Source organism: Solanum tuberosum, unplaced genomic scaffold, assembly GCF_000226075.1.
Source record: "Solanum tuberosum cultivar DM 1-3 516 R44 unplaced genomic scaffold, SolTub_3.0 scf00423, whole genome shotgun sequence".
Classification (NCBI taxonomy): domain Eukaryota; kingdom Viridiplantae; phylum Streptophyta; class Magnoliopsida; order Solanales; family Solanaceae; genus Solanum; species Solanum tuberosum.
In genome coordinates this window covers 249835-270738 of record NW_006239348.1, presented here as the reverse complement: position 1 = coordinate 270738, position 20904 = coordinate 249835, and the positions used below count along the sequence as shown (strand labels likewise).

Genomic DNA, 20904 nt, shown 5'->3' with positions numbered 1-20904 from the left:
GTTTCCCTTTTTAAGAAAAAAAAAGAAGGAAAAAAAATATAGAATATATCAAAATAATTAAATAATAACAATCCTATAGACTGTCTTGGCATCTTCAAATAAAAAAAGAGAATGCTTCATCACCAGTTATTCAACATCACCAAAAAGATAAAATCAACTTCTCTATAGGTGAGTTGGATTATGATTTATTATTTCATCTATTTTGATTTGATATATTCCAACCCAAATAAATTTTAAATAAAATTGACTCATTTTATTTATTCAGTCATTTTGATCTTATCCATCTAAATCATAGCGTTCATTGTTTCATTCTTATATATTTAATATATAATATAGATTTGTGTTCAAATTAGTGAAATATGAAGTTAATGCAAATACAAAAATATATTAATTAAATATCACTTAGTTAATATATTTATTGTCGAATATTGCACATGATTTGAATTGCTTTAATAAAATGAATACAATAATAACATACTTAGTATATAATTATATAAATGAAGGTGTAGAAAAAATTATATACATCAATTGAGGCGATAATTATAGAGAGAAAATAAATTAAACTTAGAAGTTCATCTTTTGAATGTCCATATTATTGAACATGGAATTAAAATAAAAAAGTGATATAAGACTAGTTTTATTATAAGTCAATAGAATGTTCAATATCTAAAAGAAGGACAAATAGATAACTGAAAATTAAAGACGTTAAGTAAGATCCAATTCTATATAATAAAAAAAGGAACAAAAGTACACTATCTAGTACTATAGTTATACAACAGGTTTAGGGTTGAGTTTTGAGGTCTGAGATTACGAGTTAAGGATTAGGGTTTAAATTAGTTCAAAATTTAGAATTCAGAATTATAAACTTGAGTATGTGGTTAAAGGATAGGATTGTGGAATAGAATTTAGGGTGGAGTTTTGAAGTTTGGGATTTAGGGTTAACTGTTAGAATTCATGGAATAATGTTAAGAGTTTAGGGTTTGAATTTTAGGAGTTAATTAGGATTTGAGGTTTGAGTTTAGGGTTAAGGGTTAGGGTTTGTAGAATAGGATTTGGAGTTGAGTTTTAAGGTTTGGAATTTAAAAAGGGTTAGGGTTGTGGAATGAGGTTTAGAGTTGAGTTTTGAGATTTAGGATTAAGGGTTAGAGTTTATGAAATAAGGTTAAGGATTGATAAGAGTTTGAAGTTTAGGGTTTGAAATTTGGGGTGAAGTTTGAGTTTAGGGTTAGGGTTATGTAATAGATTTAGAATTGAGTTTTGAAGTTTAAGATTTAGGGTTAAAGTTTAATGGTTAAGAATTTGGGTTTTAGTGTTTGAGATTCGATTTTAGGATTAAAGATTAGGGTTGTAGAATAAGTTTTAAGGTTGAGTTTTGAGGTTTTGAATTTAGAGTTAATGGTGAGGAATTTGTGGAATGGGATCAAGGGTTAAGATTTTAGGGTTTGAACTTTAGTGTTTGGTGTTTGAGGTTTGAGTTTAGGGATAAGTTTTTTTAAAAAAAAAATTGAACGATCCTTGAGGAGGTTAGGGGCTGAGCAACACTCTCGTGTCATATTATAAATAAAATAAGCAAAATACAAAGAGGAGAGATAAACCTTGCCTTCGATCCCATGGTGGTTCATAAATTGGCTATCCTACCAGGAACGACCAACTCATCTCCAATGCTGAAACGAGAAACCTAAATATACTATACAACTGGGAAGAGATGATTCATCTCGTTTACAAGATATATAGAAAAAGTGTAAATAAGGGAGACTCTTGTGAAATAAAGTTTACGGTTAAGTTTTGAGGTTTGGATTTTAGGGTTCGGAGTTAGGGTTTGTAGAACAGAGTCAAGGGTAGGGATGACAATGGGGCGGTGCGGGGCGGGTTGAGCTTAACCCACAAAATTTTTAATCCTCCCCGTCATGCATAACATTTTTTTTTCATTATCAACCCGCCCCGCATAATTTTTTAATATTTTATTTTTCTAGTTAAGTTTGATATTACTAAAAATAAAATTTTTAAAAATAAATTCACTTTTTCATTAAGTTGTATCAATTTAATTGGATAGTGACTTCAAAATTTATTTTTTAGAGGTCAATTGAGAAACATGTAAAAAATTGAATTATTTTTTATTGAACCATTTTCATTTACTATCTTGAATATTTTAGTAGTTTTAAAGAAATTATCTTAATGAATAATGCTCTATCACTCTTATAACAGGTAAAAAATTAAAATTAACTTTAAACCCACATAAAATCACATATACCCGCACGCCGCTCCACATCAGTTTTAAAAAAATCACTTCAACCCGCCCTGCATTACACCCCTCCGCACAACATTAAACCCGCCCGTCCCGCATAGCCTTAAACCTGCCCCACCTCACATCCGCCTCGCCCCATTGCCATCCCTAGTTAAGGGTGTTAAGAGTTTAGGATTTAATGTTTGAGGTTTGAGTTTAGGGTTAAGGGTTAGGATCGTGGAATAAGGTTAAATAAAGATTTGTTTCTTTTTATTTAAAAATATATTTTCATAAAAACTTTTGTATTTTAAAAAAAGTATACTTGAAATTCAAAGTATTTAAAAGAATTATTGTTAACAAAAAAAAAGACTTTAACGTGGATTTTGTATGTGTAAACCGGATTGGGGCGGTTTAAACCGGACCGGTTCAGTTTGAAAGAACAAAACAAAACCCTTCCAGAAAGGCCTCAAAACCCAGCCCTCAGTACTCTTCTCTCTTATTCTTACTACGATCTGCTTAGCCTCCGAAACTCCATTGCAGTAAGTGAAGATGTCTGTTAAGATTTTGAATCCAAATGCCGAGGTACTCAACAAATCGGCGGCGCTTCACATGAACATTAATGCCGCCAAGGGTTTGCAGGATGTTCTCAAGACCAATCTCGGTCCTAAGGGTACCATTAAAATGTGAGTTGCACCTTTTTTTTTCGTGAGGTTTTGCATCTATGTTTTTCTAGGTCATTTTATGGAGATTTGTATACTTGTAATTGCTAGGCTTGTTGGTGGTGCCGGTGACATTAAACTTACTAAGGATGGAAATACATTGCTGAAAGAGATGGTGAGTTCTCCTTGTTATACTCTCATCTTTTTTCGGCTATATTGGTGGAGTATTTGTTTTTAGATATTTTGCTGTATGATTTACACATTTGCAGTCAATGTTGTATACAACTATAAAGATTGTGATTGATAGTTCTTTGTGAAGTACTCTATATATATGTTAAATTAATCCAGAAAAAATTAAGAAATTGATGTGTGAATTTGTGCTGCATATATAAGTCCAAAAGAGCTAACATTACCTGTTACAAAAAAAAGTCCAAAAGAGCTACGCCGACTCTCGAAATGGGATTGGAAGAGCAAGGTGGGTTAGGACTGGCACATTAGTAAGATATTCAGTTTGTGGTAACGATGGAGGATAAACCAGATAATAATCTTACTTGTCCACAATGCAAAAGTACTGGGCATTTTCGGGGACTAGCTGTTCACACTGAAGATCAGAAATGCTAATGCATATCATCTTTTCATTTGATGGTAGCACATTTTTAAGATTGTCCCGTTTGCATAGTACATCTTTCTTTGTGGTTCATCTGTTAAAGTACTAATGGAAGTTGAAACTGGGCCATGTATTACGTTACAGCTTTTTAGTATGGAATCTGGTCTTGATTATGTGGACAATCTTCCTTTGCTGTTCATTTTATGTAGCTAACTGAAGAATATTAATTTGATGATGTTAATTGTAAACTACTAAAACGATTAGCACTATGTATTGGTAATTTTTGCATAAAAAATTGCAGCAAATACAAAACCCAACTGCAGTAATGATTGCTAGGACTGCTGTTGCTCAAGATGATACAAGTGGTGATGGAACAACATCTACAGTGCTTTTCATTGGGGAGCTCATGAAACAATCTGAGCGTTGCATCGATGAAGGTTTGCCATATATTTTCTTTCCCAGTAACTTGTTGCATTTTCTTTTGGCATTGGTGATATAAAAGAGATATTATTACGAAAAGCTGAGCATTCATCCGGTTATAAAATGTCAGTTGAACTACCTGGTGTAATATGAAATCCAATCCTAAATGGAAAATCCAGAAAGATTCAGAAAATTAATGGTGTAGATGTGTAGTGAAAAGTTCGAGTTGCAGCTAACTGTTTCATGATTACATTTTGCTTGTCTGTTCATACTCATGTTCTGGGAAATGTTGATATTTGGTTGATCTGTAAAGTTTCATATTCAGTTCATTTATTGGTTGCGCCTAGATGTGACAAAATTAGCCCATGAAATCATAATCCTCCCAACCCCCCAAGTTTGGTCTGGACCTGCCCATTTATTAGCTCGGCCTATTTGGGTTGATATATAGTTCAAATTGATCTATGAGAAATCTTGTCAAATATTTTCTTAAAGACATTTTTTTCTTTGATATGTTATATATAACCATAATAAAGAAAAATAATAACTTTGTTAGGTGCTAAAAAATTATTAAAGAAACACGAAGTTATTAGAACTTAATAAAAATTGGTCGAGTTGGGTTTTGACCCGTTTTTTAGCCCATTTCATTTCAGCCCAAGTAGCTTTTGAACAGGTCAATAAATGTCCATTTTTTAACTCAGTTCATTTGACCTGCCCGAATTTGGTCGAGTTGGGTGCTGACCTGTTTTTAACCCATTTCAGCCCAAGTATCTTTTGGACAGGTCAATAAACCGTCCATTTATTAGCTCAGGTCATTTTGACCTGCCGGAATCTAGCCCAACTCACCCATTTGACACCTGCCCCTGCCAAAGATGACTGTTGCGCCTCCTCCTCAATTGTATCCTTTAGTTAATTTAGGTTGTGAGTGCTTGGAACTTTTTTGCAGGGATGCATCCTCGTGTGTTAGTTGATGGTTTTGAAATTGCAAAAAGAGCAACACTACAATTTCTTGAAAAATTTAAGACTCCTGTAGTGATGGGTGATGAGCCAGATAAAGAGATATTGAAGATGGTAGCAAGAACAACATTGAGAACAAAGGTTTCTTCTGCACTTTGAATGTGATGTATATTATAATCCTTCTGCTTAAATGCCCTTTCTGTATTGTTAGACCTTATACCAATTTATTGTCTCGTGCAGTTGTATGAATCGCTGGCTGATCAACTGACAGACATTGTTGCGAATGCTGTGAGTGCTACTCCTTGCTTCTAGGCATTTAAAGATTTATATTTAAGACTATTTGGTCCTTATTTATCCTGGTTTGTTCCATTTGGACATGTTCTTGAAGGGAAGGATCAAGTGAGACTGATAATATCATTTTAGAAAGTGAATTATTGTTCTGACAGAGGCAGTTTGCTCTTATTACTCTATCTAGACCAGTTTGTTGTAAAAAAGAAAAGAACAGAACAACGGGAATAGACAACTAGTTGTGAATTTGCTTTTGTTTACTGATTCGTGGTACACTGGCTTGGCTTTACTTGTTATCTGTCTCTCCATTTTTACGAAGTTAGCGTTCTTTTGTTGTTATATTCTTCCGGGGGGTTTTCTCCCGTCTCCTGATGATTTATTAGAATTCCTGCAACTTGTGTGACAGGTGCTCTGCATCCGCAAGCCCGAAGAAGCTATTGATCTTTTCATGGTTGAAATAATGCACATGCGCCATAAGTTTGATGTTGACACTCGTTTGGTATGTAAAATGCTACTTATAACTTCTGAATGTTTGTTGCCATTTCCACAGAGTGATTCATGTGTTACATTGTTTGACATTAGATTAAAGAGTATGATACTGATAAAATTATAATAAATGAATTTAAATCGTATGATTTTCTTGAGTAGGCATGTGACTTCAAGAAATGCCTACACTGTAAATTTTCTTTCTCCCTCTATAATTGAACATTGATACGTCGTCCAGTAGCTGCTTTGATCCTTTCCTCTCATTTTCTCAGAATTTTTGCTAGTCAACCAGGAATATCATTTGACACTTTGACCCATAATCTGAACACATGTTTAATTGTCATCGTTATACATATAATGATAAATTCCAACTGAAATGCCAACTCTACTTGCAACACGTTTCATAGTTCTTGTCTACTGTTCGTTAAACTTCTTCTCTGTTTATTGTTCTTGTTATGAGCAGAATGCACCATATGATAATATGAATTCCTATAATTGGCAACATTGTCAAGTATTGATAACATAACTAAGTATTATAGCAGATATCAGATTTTGATTCGTCTTCAACTCCTAGGATTGGACAAGTTATACATTTCTAGTTAGATTGTAAAAGAGCAAAGATGAACTGTTCACAATTTCTCATAAACTAACTTAAAATTTTATGATGAAAGTGGGCTGAATTTTATCTTTCAAATTTCTAAATAATTACATGTACTGCTTACAGGAAACTTTTGAATTAAATATTGATTCCTTTAGATTTAATATGCTTAGGACATTATGATTATTCACAGAATATACTAAAAGTAAAAGGTAAGGGTGCTAAATAAATTCTCCCTTCATTTTTGAGGATCGTCTGGGAAGTGAAAGATGCCTTGCTAAAAGTCTAACAGTGAATATTATAACAATATTGGGTGATTATGGGTCATGAAAACTCTTTTAGCATATGGGTAAACATTGGTGGAAGAACTGCTATATGCATGTGTATGGCACATATATAAGGCATTCATTCCCCGAATTGGCTCTATGTAGATGTACTTGTCCTCGTTGGTTGTTGCTGCATGATATGTCTCTTAGTTTGTATATCTAGGATGCAATTGCAGGAAACAAAATAAAGGTTGTGTTTGGTTCATGAATATTTTTTTTATTATTCTCTTGCAATATATTCTATATCGTTTCCTTCACCTTCGTCCATTTCTCTAACTTCAAGAAAACTTGTCTAGATGACCATGGATATTTCTTTCCTTTCTCAAAACAAATCCTACCTGTTTGGTGGAGCTACTACAGCTCTATCATGCCCATAACTGCACATGTCATTCATGTTCAAATTTCAAAAGACAAATATTGGGGATTTTGATGATTCATGAAAAGCCAAAAGATACAAAGTTCAATTCGTTCTTTGCTTACTAACCATTTGTTTAATTTTAATTTTGAATGCTTGAAACAATTATCTTTAATTCTAGAATATCTGCAACACAAAAATAAAGGGAAATGGAAGGAAAATAACGGAGAAACAATCAAGCTATGAGGGAAGTTGGAAAAAAAATCAAATTGGTGTTCTTCCAATTGGTCAGCCTATTAAAGCCCAACCTAGGACACGTTCCTTTAGAGATGCGTCAACCACGGACCCATCCGTTCTGGACGATGAAAACTGAAAATTGAACTTTGCGAGTACAGAATACAGATTCAACATGATGCAGTACTCATGTTTTCTTGCTGCTTTCAGGTTGAGGGTCTTGTGCTCGACCATGGTTCAAGACATCCAGACATGAAAAGACGAGCTGAGAATTGTTACATTATGACTTGTAATGTATCATTGGAATATGAGAAGAGGTGATTGTTGTTCATCACAGCTTCATATTACATGTATTACTTGGACTTATTGAGTTCACATAGTTGACACACTTCTCTTTCTCAGTGAAGTAAATGCAGGGTTTTTCTACTCGAATGCTGATCAGAGGGAGGCAATGGTTGCTGCCGAAAGGCGCTCAGTTGATGAGAGAGTGCAAAAGATCATTGATCTTAAAAACAAGGTCTGCACTTTAGTTAGGAGTATTTGCCATGTGTGTGTTAATGTAATGACATATTTATTTCAGCCTTTATTGGTTGCATGCAGGTTTGTTCAGGGAATGAAAATAACTTTGTTGTTATCAATCAGAAAGGGATTGATCCAACATCCCTTGACCTTCTCGCTCGGGAAGGAGTAAGTTATCTTCATTCTAGTTTATTCAGTTTTTAATAAATTATCAAGCTGAGTCATTTAGTTGTTGAAGGCATGTGGCTTCTTCAACTTGGTTTTGCATGTTTTCTCTACCTAGAAACATACTGGTTCCTTCTGTTGCCATGTTGGAACTTCTGGGTAATTGTTCTTGGTCATTAAAAAATTCATTGAAGATACTAGCCTATCATGAATTTCTAACTTAAAAAGCGAGCAGCTATGATGGGGATTTACTGAAGGTTCCAGGTGAACATATGCGTGGATGCCTTTGCCATCCCACTTATATGCAAGGATTGTTGTCAATAGAAATATTAGGGTATTGCATTCTCATAGTTGACAGTTTATCTGAAGTTTCTTTGTCCTAAGTAGACCAAGGTCGGCTACTGTATGCCTGAATACAATTAGGGGTGTCAATGGCATGTCTCGGTTGGGTATTTTAAAATAATTATACATTTATCAATTTTTTGGTTATTCTAGTGCGCATAATTAAATTTAAACTTTTCAAAACTGTCCCAATAATCTCGGTTTTTCTTCGATATCAGAATGGAATACCGAACGGCTTGGTAACTTTTCTTGAGCTTCATCTTAAAGTTACACTTATTCGAATGTTTGATTTGTTATATAAAACAATAACAAATCTTAATAAAATGCAAAAAAGTATATAATTTTATGATCCTGTGAGACTGATATGGTTCTAAACTACCCGTAACAATGAGAAACTGACCATACTCCTATATATGACTTACAATGTCAACGACTAGAGAATGATCATGAAAAATTCTCAGTAGAAAATGCAAACACCATTTAAAATATTTACAAAAGATGGTGCTCTATGAAATACAGCGAATTTCATAGAAAACAGTCCATTAAATTCGAAGTAAAGCTTATAAACTTTGAACATCCCTTTATAAGTTCATTACTTTCTTTGTCCCAAGTTGACAGCCCTAAATATAATTGTATCCTTTTAGCATTTCTTCCCTATTTTCTTTTAATGCAATTCTCCTTTTATTATCTTTAATAAACGTTAATGCATTGTCATTCATATTAGTATTTGAGATGCTAAAGTTTAGATTTTGTGACATAAATGTTTCATTTGAATGATCGGTGACCTTGAAGAATCTTATTTTCACCTTCCAATGTATGGTGTATCATTCCCATTTTATGTTCTAGATAATTGCTCTTCGAAGAGCGAAAAGAAGAAATATGGAACGCTTGGTTTTGGCATGTGGCGGTGACGCAGTTAACTCTGTTGATGACCTTACTCCTGAGTGCCTTGGCTGGGCCGGTCTGGTGTATGAGCATGTTCTTGGTGAAGAGAAGTACACATTTGTAGAAAATGTCAAAAATCCTCATTCCTGCACTATTCTTATAAAAGGTGTTTTGACTTATTTTGGTTTTCGTTTTCGTTTTATGTTTTCACATGTGAACTCTATTGTTTTGCTGTGGTGATGTAATGTCGCTTTATGAGGAACTGGTCTTGTTAAACACTGTTGTTTGCTATCCAGGGCCAAATGACCATACAATAGCACAAATTAAAGATGCTGTTCGTGATGGACTGAGAGCAGTCAAAAATACGATTGAAGATGAAGCAGTTATACTGGTATGTTAGTCCATTGATACCTGGAACTCTAGAAAATGAATTTTGTGTGATTTCCATGTAGAAGTGCTCTCACTTGATGACTTTTTCTTTGTTTGTGTATTTGACTGTCTATCTATCTTTGGACCAAAATTTATGTGCATGGAATTATGATGCTTTGCATGCATTTACAAACATGCTGGCTCCCTAGGTATTGATGTTGATTTCATCTTGACTAAGGCTTTACTTGAAAAAATGGAACTGTCATCTGTTGTCCTGGGTTTTTATTTTTTACAACAGTATGAAAAGGAAGGCATTATCAGACTTGATATCAGAGCTCTATCTCTGATTATTAGATGTTACTTTGTGTATGAATTCTCATCCATGTGCCTGTATTTGGTTATGACGTTTGAGCATTCACTTGCTCTAAGTAGTGTATTCTCTTCATATCATGAGAATGGAGTGATGCATCTCCTGTTACTGAGGTATGTTCTTGTGTGATCACTTTAAGGGTGCTGGGGCCTTTGAAGTTGCAGCTAGACAATACCTGATCAACGAAGTGAAGAAAACTGTTAAAGGGGTATGTGCACAGTTTATTGCTGTCTAAATACCTCTGCAAGATATATTCAGGTGTTGTAGATTTGTGTATATCTTCTGACTTACTTTGGCCTATGGCGAATTATCTGTTAAGCGTGCCCAACTTGGTGTGGAAGCTTTTGCTAATGCCCTCCTTGTGATACCAAAAACACTTGCTGAGAACTCTGGCCTTGATACTCAAGATGTGATTATAGCACTGACGGTATTTGAATTAGTCTCTTGCTCTATGTTCATGAATGCAACAATAATTAATTCAACTATCATCTTGACATCTCATCTTTTGCAGGGAGAGCATGACAAGGGAAACATTGTTGGACTAAATCAGCACACTGGTGAACCTATAGATCCCCAAATGGAGGGGATATTTGACAATTATGCTGTTAAGCGTCAGATTGTGAATTCTGGGTATGTGATTACTTATTACTTGTAATGTTCTGCTGTATGAGCATGTGGTGATTCATGTTTCAATGTCTATACTCTTTGTGAAATCTTCTTTCTGTGAGCATGGGAGCTTGATATTTGTTGTTATTTGCTTTTGGTTTTCTTTTTCCTTTTCCCATTTAAATTTGCCAACCTTACAAAAGGTGAGTTTCTGTTGTATTGCACCTGATCAATAATCTATTTTTCCTTTGCAGCCCTGTCATAGCATCTCAGCTGCTACTTGTTGACGAAGTAATTCGTGCAGGACGTAATATGCGGAAACCAACTTAGCTTTCCTTTCATGCACATCTAAATATCCGTAGGACAGTGATTTCCCATTTCCTTTTTTCATGGTGTTTCTTGGTGAAAGAATGAAATTAGAAAGAAGATGGGGAGGTCGAATGGGTGGTTGTCTGAGAAGTGAGCGTTATTTTTTGCTTGGGTTTGCATATAGGACTATATCTCCACTGACTGGTCAAACGAATGAAAGATTGTGAATTTCATTTTCATGGTGGTGGAGGGTTTTGTTCATCAGTTGCCTATTTTAGCATGTTTTCTATTCCACAATTAGAACCATTATTATACTTGTATTTCTCCTCTAAATCATATCTAAAATATGTTTCAATCAATCAACTCTTTTTCAAATCTCAAATTAGTGATTGTATGAGTCCTCTGTATTTGTTGTGTTCTTTTGAGGTTCATTCCTTCCATGTTAAAGGTCAGGAGTTTGGAAGTTGCAATTCAGGCCATCAATTAGACCAGTTACCATGATTAGGTTATAATATCAGGTAAGAATCTAGACTAATTTTCCAAGGCTAATTAGTCTCAAATGTTAGTGCGTGACCAAGCCTTTGATCATAAATTCATGGAATAGACATTCTCAGTGGGATTGAATTTACTTTTGTCGTCTTCTAGTGACATTGACATCTTGTTTGGTGATTAGAATTATTGATGCACACTTCATGGATAGCAATATATAAGTTTGTTCACTATTATGTAGGTTTGGTTTGTCATTTTAATGTTTAATTGCAAGTCGGCAACAAAAGAAAATAATTCTGGAGGTCTCCAAACAGGCCCCACTTAGACTCTTAAAACTAGGAGTAGCTTTAGCATTTGTTCCCCTACCCCTCCCACAACAAGAAAGGGATGGGATAGGTCAACTCTTTTGTCTTTAGCAAAAATATAATCTTATCGAAAGGTATAGGAGATTTGAAAACGGATGGTCAACGTTGACATTGTAGGATTGTTAGCCCACTCAATACACATATATCTATATTTGAATGGGATAAGTTCCACTATATTATTATGTATGTATATTCGCACATGGCAGAATAATTTTGTGAACCACCCAATTCACATTTGACAAAGCTGACCCCTTATCTACAGTAACATAGATAAATGAGAAGAGATCAAGTTCATTTTTTTTTATTTTTTTTTGGTGCATGTGTTGGAGACTCTACTTTTCCTAGCGTGTTACTGAATTGGCACTCACTAAATATGAAAGATTGGCTTATACCAATAACCTTTAAAAAAATTGAGTAGGTCCCAAGCAGAAGATTTTATTCTAATAAACATGTAATGTGTGCTGGCTGCTGCTGGAATCACAAAGACTTAAAGGATGTGCCGTGTGCGGTTATGCCATGCATCAAAAAAGTACAATCCAACTATCAAATGTGATCTTTTCACTTCTTATTCTATCTTTTTAAATCTGATAGAAAATTTCAAATAATTCTTGTTAAGGAGTGATTTTCCTATAAATGGATCTTATGAGCCACAAATCTGAATTAGTTGGGTTAGTGAGATTCAAATATCAAATAGTTGTAAAAACCTTTCCAGTAAGGAACTCTTAGCAAGTATAAAGGTCACAAAACTTTAAGATTCTACAATCGACCCTCAAGTACGTACCTATCGTTATGATATATATATATATTAAAATATTTGCAACTTATTCCTTTTTGACTAACTCATCACTTGTCCCTATTGCATAGTTGCATGCTTGTATCTCTAAGGATAAATAAGGTTTCTTTTTGTCATCCTTAGCTTTTCATCTTTTAGTCGTCTTTGCAGTTGTCACGCTTTTTATATGCGCTTCCAGTTTATACTCTCAGTGCAATTTAATTAGTTGGATATATCATATTAGAATCTTGTTTCTATCTTATCAAATTTGTTATGAAAAGTTATTTGTCATCGTAAATCAAATCAAGCTAATCGTGAATTATGCATCATATGTGCATAAAACTTGATTGTTCTTTTTCCCATTCCTTCTAACTTGTCAGGCTTACTATTTTGTACTTCATGTTTAACGGTACAAATTAAAAATGATGGATGAACTTTTGGCTTATGCAATCCTTTCATCATGAACTAGTTTTGAATTGAGTTAGACCAAAGATTCATTTCTTTACGGATTAACGTTACCTTATGGTTAAGATCAAGTCCAAATGCAAGTGGGGAATTTTGAAAAAAGACACTCCGTGAAATAGATAGGCTTTTGTTTTCGTTTTCTTTCCTTTTTCTCTTTGGGTGGCCTGGGGGTGTTTAATCGAAGGTTCTCGACCTCTTGGCTTTTTCCAAAGTTTTTTTTTAAATTTTTATTCATCTTTTCTTTAATTTAACTTCAATTTGGATTAGAAAACATTTTTGTTCTCATCAGTTATTTTTGTTTTATGGAATAGACATAAGAATGAAATATTATAAACGATATGTAATTTTCATAATAATAATAAAAAAAATATTAAGTGAAGAAAAACTAGTTCCCAATCTAAAAAAAAAAAACACAGAACAATGAAATACTATAAACGATTAATCATATAATATTTCTAGTTCGAAAGGTATAAGTCAAAATGCTCTTTTGAAAAAATCCAGTTTTACCTATTTGCGTGACATGCTTGACTGCTTGTATGATTTTTTAAAAGATTATCGGGTCGGAGCCAAATATGTAATTTTCAAATTATATATTTAGGATGTCTGCATTGAAATCTACTCACGTGATCTTTTTAATAAATACTATATATGTTTATTTCGTCTAGAAAATTATGTTATGAAGCATTGAAATCTACTCACGTGATCTTTTTAATAAATACTATATATGTTTATTTCGTCTAGAAAATTAAGTTATGATCATAACAGAATGTGTGATTATTTCATTCTATTTTTTTTTTATCTGTTAAATAGAAATTAGTCCAAGTTCTAGGAATAACTTTAATTAAGCCTTTAGAATTTAGATACGTACACCTCTTTTACAAAACCGGAGAATATATTACTTCATGACGACATTCTTTTGGCGCACGGTAATTCATCCATAGTATTTATTCCATAGCTCCGACCAAAGAAAATATTATGATAATATATATACATTTATGCAATTTAATTTGTCATAGCAAAACTCATGTTTACTTATTTTTGTGTTTATCAAATATGTTTGTTCTAAATAGTTATTACTCCCTCCATACCATATTAGATGCACGTCTTATTTAAAAAAAGAATTGCTTATATTACTTGGTCATTTACTAAATTAGGATAGAATTAATTAAATTTTTGCCCTATAATTAATATGATCTTCGGAAGTTTAAGCAAGTTTTGAAGATCTTGTAAAAAAAATTTCAAGAAACTAATTAATATGAACTAAGGGCAAAATAGTAAAATTGATCAATCTATTAATAATTTTGTAATCACCGTGTGAAATAGAAAGTGTCCATCTAATATGAGATGGATATAGTACATGTTATTGCACTTTAATGGTGTTCAATAAGATAGTGTTTTTTTTCTCTTCAGTGTTCAATATTCATTTTAGGAATTGATTAATCTGGATTTGCATTGAGAAATCCTACTGGAAGGTAAAACACTCTAATTGACCAAAAAAAATTCTATATTGTGCCAAAGGATCTATCACTTTTCTTATTCACTTTTTACGTAGTTAAGCCTTTGGGGGTATCAAACCTCTCTATAAAAGGACACCAAAATCCTCTCAAAAAACCAACAAAGAAACCAAATTACTCACTACAAAAATATACCATCATCCTCTCAAAAACCAAAAAAAAATAAAAAAATGGTTACTGCAATTTCATACGATCCTAGACAAAATCTCAACCTAAGAAAAGACCATGGAATTGTTGTAGTAGAAGAAATTGAAGGTCTTATAAAAATTTACAACAATGGCCACATTGAAAGACCACCTATTGTCCCAAATGTCCCACCTAATTCCCTCCCTCATGTTACATCCAAAGATGTCATTTTTCACAATCCCACTAATTTATGGTCACGAATTTACCTCCCTACCAATAATAATCCTTCAAAGAAACTCCCTTTACTCATTTATTTTCATGGGGGCGGTTTTTCAGTAGGCTCCGCTGCATGGAAATGTTACCATGATTTCTTATCAACTCTTGCTTCGAAAATTGGAGTTGTAATTATGTCTGTTAACTATCGATTAGCACCCGAAAATCGTCTTCCTGCTGCTTACGACGATGGATTCCACGCTATAACATGGCTAAAAAATCAAGCTATGGTAAATTCCAAGGAACAAAATTGGTGGTCTAGTAAATGCAATTTTTCAATCATGTTCATTAGTGGTGACAGTGCTGGTGCTAATATTGCTTTTCACGTAGCCATTAGGCTTAATAATATGAAGCCTTTATGTCTCAAAGGGGTTATTTTAATCCAACCATTTTTCGGAGGTGAATCGCGAACTCAATCAGAGAAATATTCAGTTCAACCTCCATACTCTGCTTTGAATTTATCTGCTTCGGATACTTATTGGCGAATCGCGTTGCCAGTGGGCTCGAATCGTGATCATCCCTGGTGTAAGCCGAGATTGAGTAGTATGAAATTTCCATCTGTGTTGATGTGTATATCGGAGATGGACATACTCAAAGATAGAAATTTGGAAATGTGTGGTGTACTGGGAGATGCTGGAATTAAAGTGGAAAAACATGTTTATAAAGGTGTAGGACATGCATTTCATATTCTACATAATTCACCACTCTCTCAACCAAGAACTCAAGATATGATGTCTCATCTCAAGGCTTTTATCTATAATCAATAAGTTAAGTAGTAGTAAGTATTGATTGGATATCTAGAATGATCTGATTATTTTTACTATATTTAGTGTGCAAATTAATGCTACCGTGGCTTGGAATAATAGAGTGACATATCTTCTTCTTTTTTTATCTATGCTTCAACGTAACTCTTTTTTGGTGTTTGATGTTTCTATAACTTGATTAACTCAGTAATTGTTACTTTCTTAATCGTGGAAAGAACATGATGAGGTAGTGGCTCAGTATGAGTTATGATCTATGATAAAAAATAAAACAATTTATTAAAATATAATATTTTCCAGTAATTTCAACTCATTGTAATAGTAAAATAGGATACTTTTTAGAAAGAAATTAGATTATTATGCATAATAAAGATATACTTGGTGTGACTCTCTATTTAGTACTCCATTCCCTAATTTACTTTGTCTATTTTGACAAATCAAGAAAGAACATTTGAATTCTACATATTATACCCTCAATTAATTAATTTTAAAAAAGGTAGAATTTCTTGAAAATCTTAAATTTTTAATTCATTCACTTTATAATTAATAGGGGTAAAATGGTAAACTCACTATGTCAATCATTATTTTCTTAATAGTTGTGTCAATTTATAAATGGACAAGTAATTAGAGATAAAAGGGATTAATTACAATATTTATTCAAATTCAATTTTGTTATCTGACTTAAATTATGATTGAGAAAAAGTTATATTATCAAGACACATAATTACGTTTTACCTTTTTTAGTTGATCTGAAAAAGTTAAAACTATGAATTCTTTTATGACAACAAGGATAAGCGAAACACATTAACCATCTAAATTTGAGAGAGCATAAAAAAGAAAGAGCTATGTGTCGTAAAATGGGTGTCGATGGGGCATCCTCAATGTCCAAAGAAATGAACAACTTTATCGTTTGCATCCAAGAATAATATGGTCCTAGTCACATTGATTTCATCTCATGAGAAATTTTAAATTCTCCCAAAAATTATGATTTGAAAATTTTATAGAGCAACTTTCACATATATCAAACATAAAGATCATATTTGTATGTTATAACTATAGTTTGCATAATTGTGTTCCATATCAAATTTTATGTTTTGTTATGGAGCTTTTAATTTGTATAATTTGCTAGATACATCCAGTTTTATACAAATTGTTTAGTTTTGTATAAATTCATTTATACATTGTAATTTGTATAATTATAAGTGCATAGGACGAAAATATATGTATTTGTACTTGTATATACACTTTTCTCTCGCTTTATACAAACACAAACACATTTATACATTTGTATATCGAATGGGTAATTGTATATCGAAAATGGCTAATTATATACCAAACTAGATGGCAAAAAAAGGGGATGTTTGCTGCGAATTACAAATAAAATAAACTATGGCTATAGTATTTAATTTGAATTGATAGTTTGCTATTTCATACAATTTTTCCTACATCGTGATTTGAGATTTCTCAAATACAAAAATTGACTTACAAATTTATATTTTGTAAAAAAGAAAAACACATTTATATCTACTAGTCATTTATTTTATATGTAAATAAAATTTAGAATTTATAGGGAAAAAAGTCTGAAATATATCCGAACTTTGACCGAAATTGTTGTAACAATACCAAACTTTGAAAAGGATCTTTTACCCTCTGCACTATTTAATAGTGTATTTTAAAGGTACATGTGTACCCACGTGGACATCATAAATATTACATCATTATAAATAGTAATGTGTCCACGTGAGGACATATATATACTTTTAAAATACACTATTAAATAGTGCAGGGGGGTAAAAGGTCCTCCATAAAGTTTGAGTGATAAATGTTGTATTTTTAAGAATAGCTTTGTGATAGTGTATTATGTGATTTTATAAACTTTTGCTTATTTAATAACACTATATCAATAATTGAGACAGTTTTAATAATTTTACAACTAATTATGGAGTTTTTATGTTTATGTGAAAACATACCATATAAAAAGTACAAATTGTATGTATAAATAAAACTTTAATTTCATTTTATAATTTCATATCACATGGCTAAATCGGTATATTTTGAGTTATAACTAACCCCTAGAATGCGGTAAGAATGAGATGAGAAGTGGACGAGAAAACTCATGCTCTGTGTAATCTTCTTGATTCTCTCAACTAAGCATCTTTTGATGTTTTAAGTTTAGTACTCCATTTTATATTATAATAAATTTGTTAGACTCTAATTTTCTTTGGATATATTAAATTTTATTCTAAGTTTTTATCATGTTTAATTTATTAAAGTTTGAATTTATAGCACTTGATATCGCGTATGGATAAAACGTTCTATAAATTATCACGTATTTCCATAAATATTTGCGTATGGGTAAAGTATTCTATAAATTACCGCATATTTCCATAAATATTTGCGTATGGATAAAATATTCTACAAAATTACCGCGTATTTCTATAAATATTTGCGTATGGATAAAACATTCTATAAATTATCGCGTATTTTCATAAATATTTGCGTATGGGTAAAGCATTTTATAAAATACCGCGTACTTCCATAAATATTCGCGTATGGATAAAACATTCTATAAATTATCGCGTATTTTCATAAATATTCGTGTATGGATAAAGCATTCTATAAATTGCCGCGCATTTACCTCTCACTTCTTCACCCCAACAAATGAGGAATATTGTCGCCATTGAATGCAAATCTTTAGGGTTTTTCTAATAATTTAAAATTGTAAATATTTGCTTAATATGGCGAAGCGAAAAATTTTATTAGAGATGACGTTCCGATCTCATCCCCGCCATTGACGAAGTGTCCAAGGTCACCTCTTGATTCACAGACACTTAACATTGTCGTTTTCACAGTAAAACTTACTCTACTTCTAAAGAAATCTTTTAACTTCTCTTTACTTTCCTAGTCTCAGCCCCACTAATCTTGTCTTAAAAACACTCTTGTAGGGAAAAAACCTATTATTCTTGTCTTAACTAATAACATAATTTTCTTGCGTGACAATTCTTGAAAAATGTGAAGCAATTGGGATGTTTGGTTGGGGATGTTGCGTCCTGTTTCTTACGATATCCTAGAAAATCTTAGTGTTGTCATCAAGATGTTTACATAATATTTGGCCTACTACAGCTCTATCATACCCGTAACAGCACAGGCCATTCATGTTCAAAAGACAAATATATTGGGGATTTTGATGATTCATGAAAAGCCAAAAGATGTGAAGTTCAATTCATTCTTTTTAACCATTTGTTTAATTTAAATTGTGAATGCTTGAAATAACTATCTTTAATTCTAGAATATCTGCAACTCAAAAATAAAGGGGAAAGGGAGGAAAATAACAAAGAAACCAACAAGCTATGCAGGAAGCTAAGTTGGGAAAAAAACCAAATTGGTGTTATTCCAATTGGTCAGCCTATTAAACTATCAACCTAGGACACATTCCTTTAGAAATGTGTCAACCACAGACCCATCTGTGAGTACAGACTCAACATGTTGCAGTACTCATGTTTTCTTGCTCTGCTTTCAGGTTGGGGGACTTGTGCTCGTTATGGTTCAAGACATTCAGACATGAAAAAACGAGCTGAGAACTGTTACATTATGACTTGTAATGTATCATTGGAATATGAGATGAGGTGATTATTGTTCATCACAGCTTCATATTACATGTACTTACTAGGACTTATTGAGTTCACATAGTTAACACACTTGTCTTTCTCAGATGCAGGGTTTTTCTAGTCGAATGCGGAGCAGAGAGAGGCAATGGCTGCTGCCGAAAGACGCTCAGTTGATGAGAGAGTGCAAAAGATCATTGATCTTAAAAACAAGGTCTGCACTTTAGTTAGGAGTATTTGCCATGTGTGTTAATGTAATGAAATACTTATATCAACCTTTATTCTGGTTGCGTGCAGGTTTGTTCAGGGAATGACTACAACTTTGTTGTTATCAATAAGAAAGGGATTGATCCAAAAAGTTTTTCTCCATTTTATTTTATAATACGTTATTAGTATGAAATTTTAATTTTCTCCGAATAAATTAAGTTTCTAGCTTAATTTTTAGTTTTACCATGTCCAATTTATGAAAATTTAAATTTGTGGCACTTGACATTAACAAAAAGTATCATTTATCACTGTACATTGATGTTGAAATTTACCTTGACACTAAGTTGAGATTAGTTATGATGAAATACGTTATCATTTATCACTGTACATTGATGTTGAAATTTACCTTGACACTATGTTGAGATTAGTTATGATGAAATACGTTATGTTGGGATTAGTTATGATGAGGTAGTTATGTTAGGATTAGTTATGATGAGATTATTTTTTATTGAGAGTTTGATTTTTTGTATTTAGAATAATATGTATTGCATAAATTTTAAGAACAAATTATTTGTTTTTAACAACAACCTTCATCGATGTGAAAAGTGATGTATAAAAATATATATTTGCCATTTACCTATTTTATCTGGGAATAAGATATTTTGTGGTTACCTATTATATCCCAAATCCTAGTGGAGCATTTACCCGCAGTTCATTACACAAAAACTAATAAATTATATATTAAAAACAATTCTTGCTAGTTCTAGCTTTGAAGTTGGTCATTCTGTCCTCATCTATCTTCAAATTCAAAAGTGCTCTCATCTTGATGATGGATTTAGGCTTAGATACTTTGCAACACTGGCAATTTACAGGCCCATGAATCCGAACTTCTTAATTGCATCATCAGCAGGAAGTCTTCTGTTAAGGAGCTACATCATGAAGAATGAGACTTTAATGAAGTGTTTTGTTCCAAATTCTCGAGGCAGTGAATGTCGAGCTTCAGACTTGCTTGAGATTTTCCCATGCAGACCTGCAAGAATGTTTACCGGCATTAGTTATTGGATCTCATACATGTTTAGTTGGAACAGTGATGTTGGTTTAACTCATTCAAGTGGAGTTAAACAAGGAAATAAAGCATTAAATTAAATATAAAACGGAAAAGGGTCAAAATTGCTCCTGAACTATGCGAAATAGACCACTTATACCCTTCATTACATTTTGGGATCAAAAGTTATCCCAGGAGACCACAAATACCCTCAAGAGTTGACACCCCAATTTTTTAGTGACGTGGCAAGCCACATGGGACTAATCCCTCCACCTAAGCATTGCCAACTAAGATTCACTACAAAAGAACTTGACTTTTAGTGGCGACAAAGTCGCCACAAAATCCCAAAATATTGCCACTAAAGGTTATGAGTGATTTTTAGTGTCGACTAAGGCTCCAACAACCATTCGCTAGTAAAACCTATTTTTTCAACAAAAAAATATGATAATTAATTTTCGATTGAGATCTAATTTTCTAAAATAAATAACTTGCAATATCCATATTAAAAACATAAAATATTATTATAAAAAATAATCAAAATTACTTCTCGATTCAAATCTCCTACT

General features: G+C 32.7%; 2 protein-coding genes across 2 annotated transcripts; both read left to right on the top strand.

Moving 5' to 3' along the window:
- Nucleotides 1–2680: 2680 nt before the first annotated feature.
- LOC102606166 (T-complex protein 1 subunit zeta 1-like) lies at nt 2681–11091 on the top strand. Its single transcript, XM_006363064.2, has 15 exons — nt 2681–2907; nt 2995–3058; nt 3792–3927; nt 4854–5005; nt 5105–5152; nt 5559–5651; nt 7362–7468; nt 7554–7668; nt 7752–7838; nt 9024–9228; nt 9359–9453; nt 9941–10009; nt 10121–10228; nt 10313–10431; nt 10662–11091. The coding sequence occupies exons 1-15, from the start codon at nt 2774–2776 to the stop codon at nt 10735–10737; spliced, it is 1608 nt and encodes a 535-aa protein (XP_006363126.1). The 5' UTR covers nt 2681–2773; the 3' UTR covers nt 10738–11091.
- A 3349-nt stretch (nt 11092–14440) lies between these two features.
- LOC102587673 (probable carboxylesterase 17) lies at nt 14441–15568 on the top strand. The gene has a single exon (XM_006363090.2). It carries the CDS (start codon nt 14492–14494, stop codon nt 15485–15487), a length of 996 nt encoding a protein of 331 aa, XP_006363152.1. The 5' UTR covers nt 14441–14491; the 3' UTR covers nt 15488–15568.
- The last annotated feature ends 5336 nt before the right edge of the window (nt 15569–20904 follow it).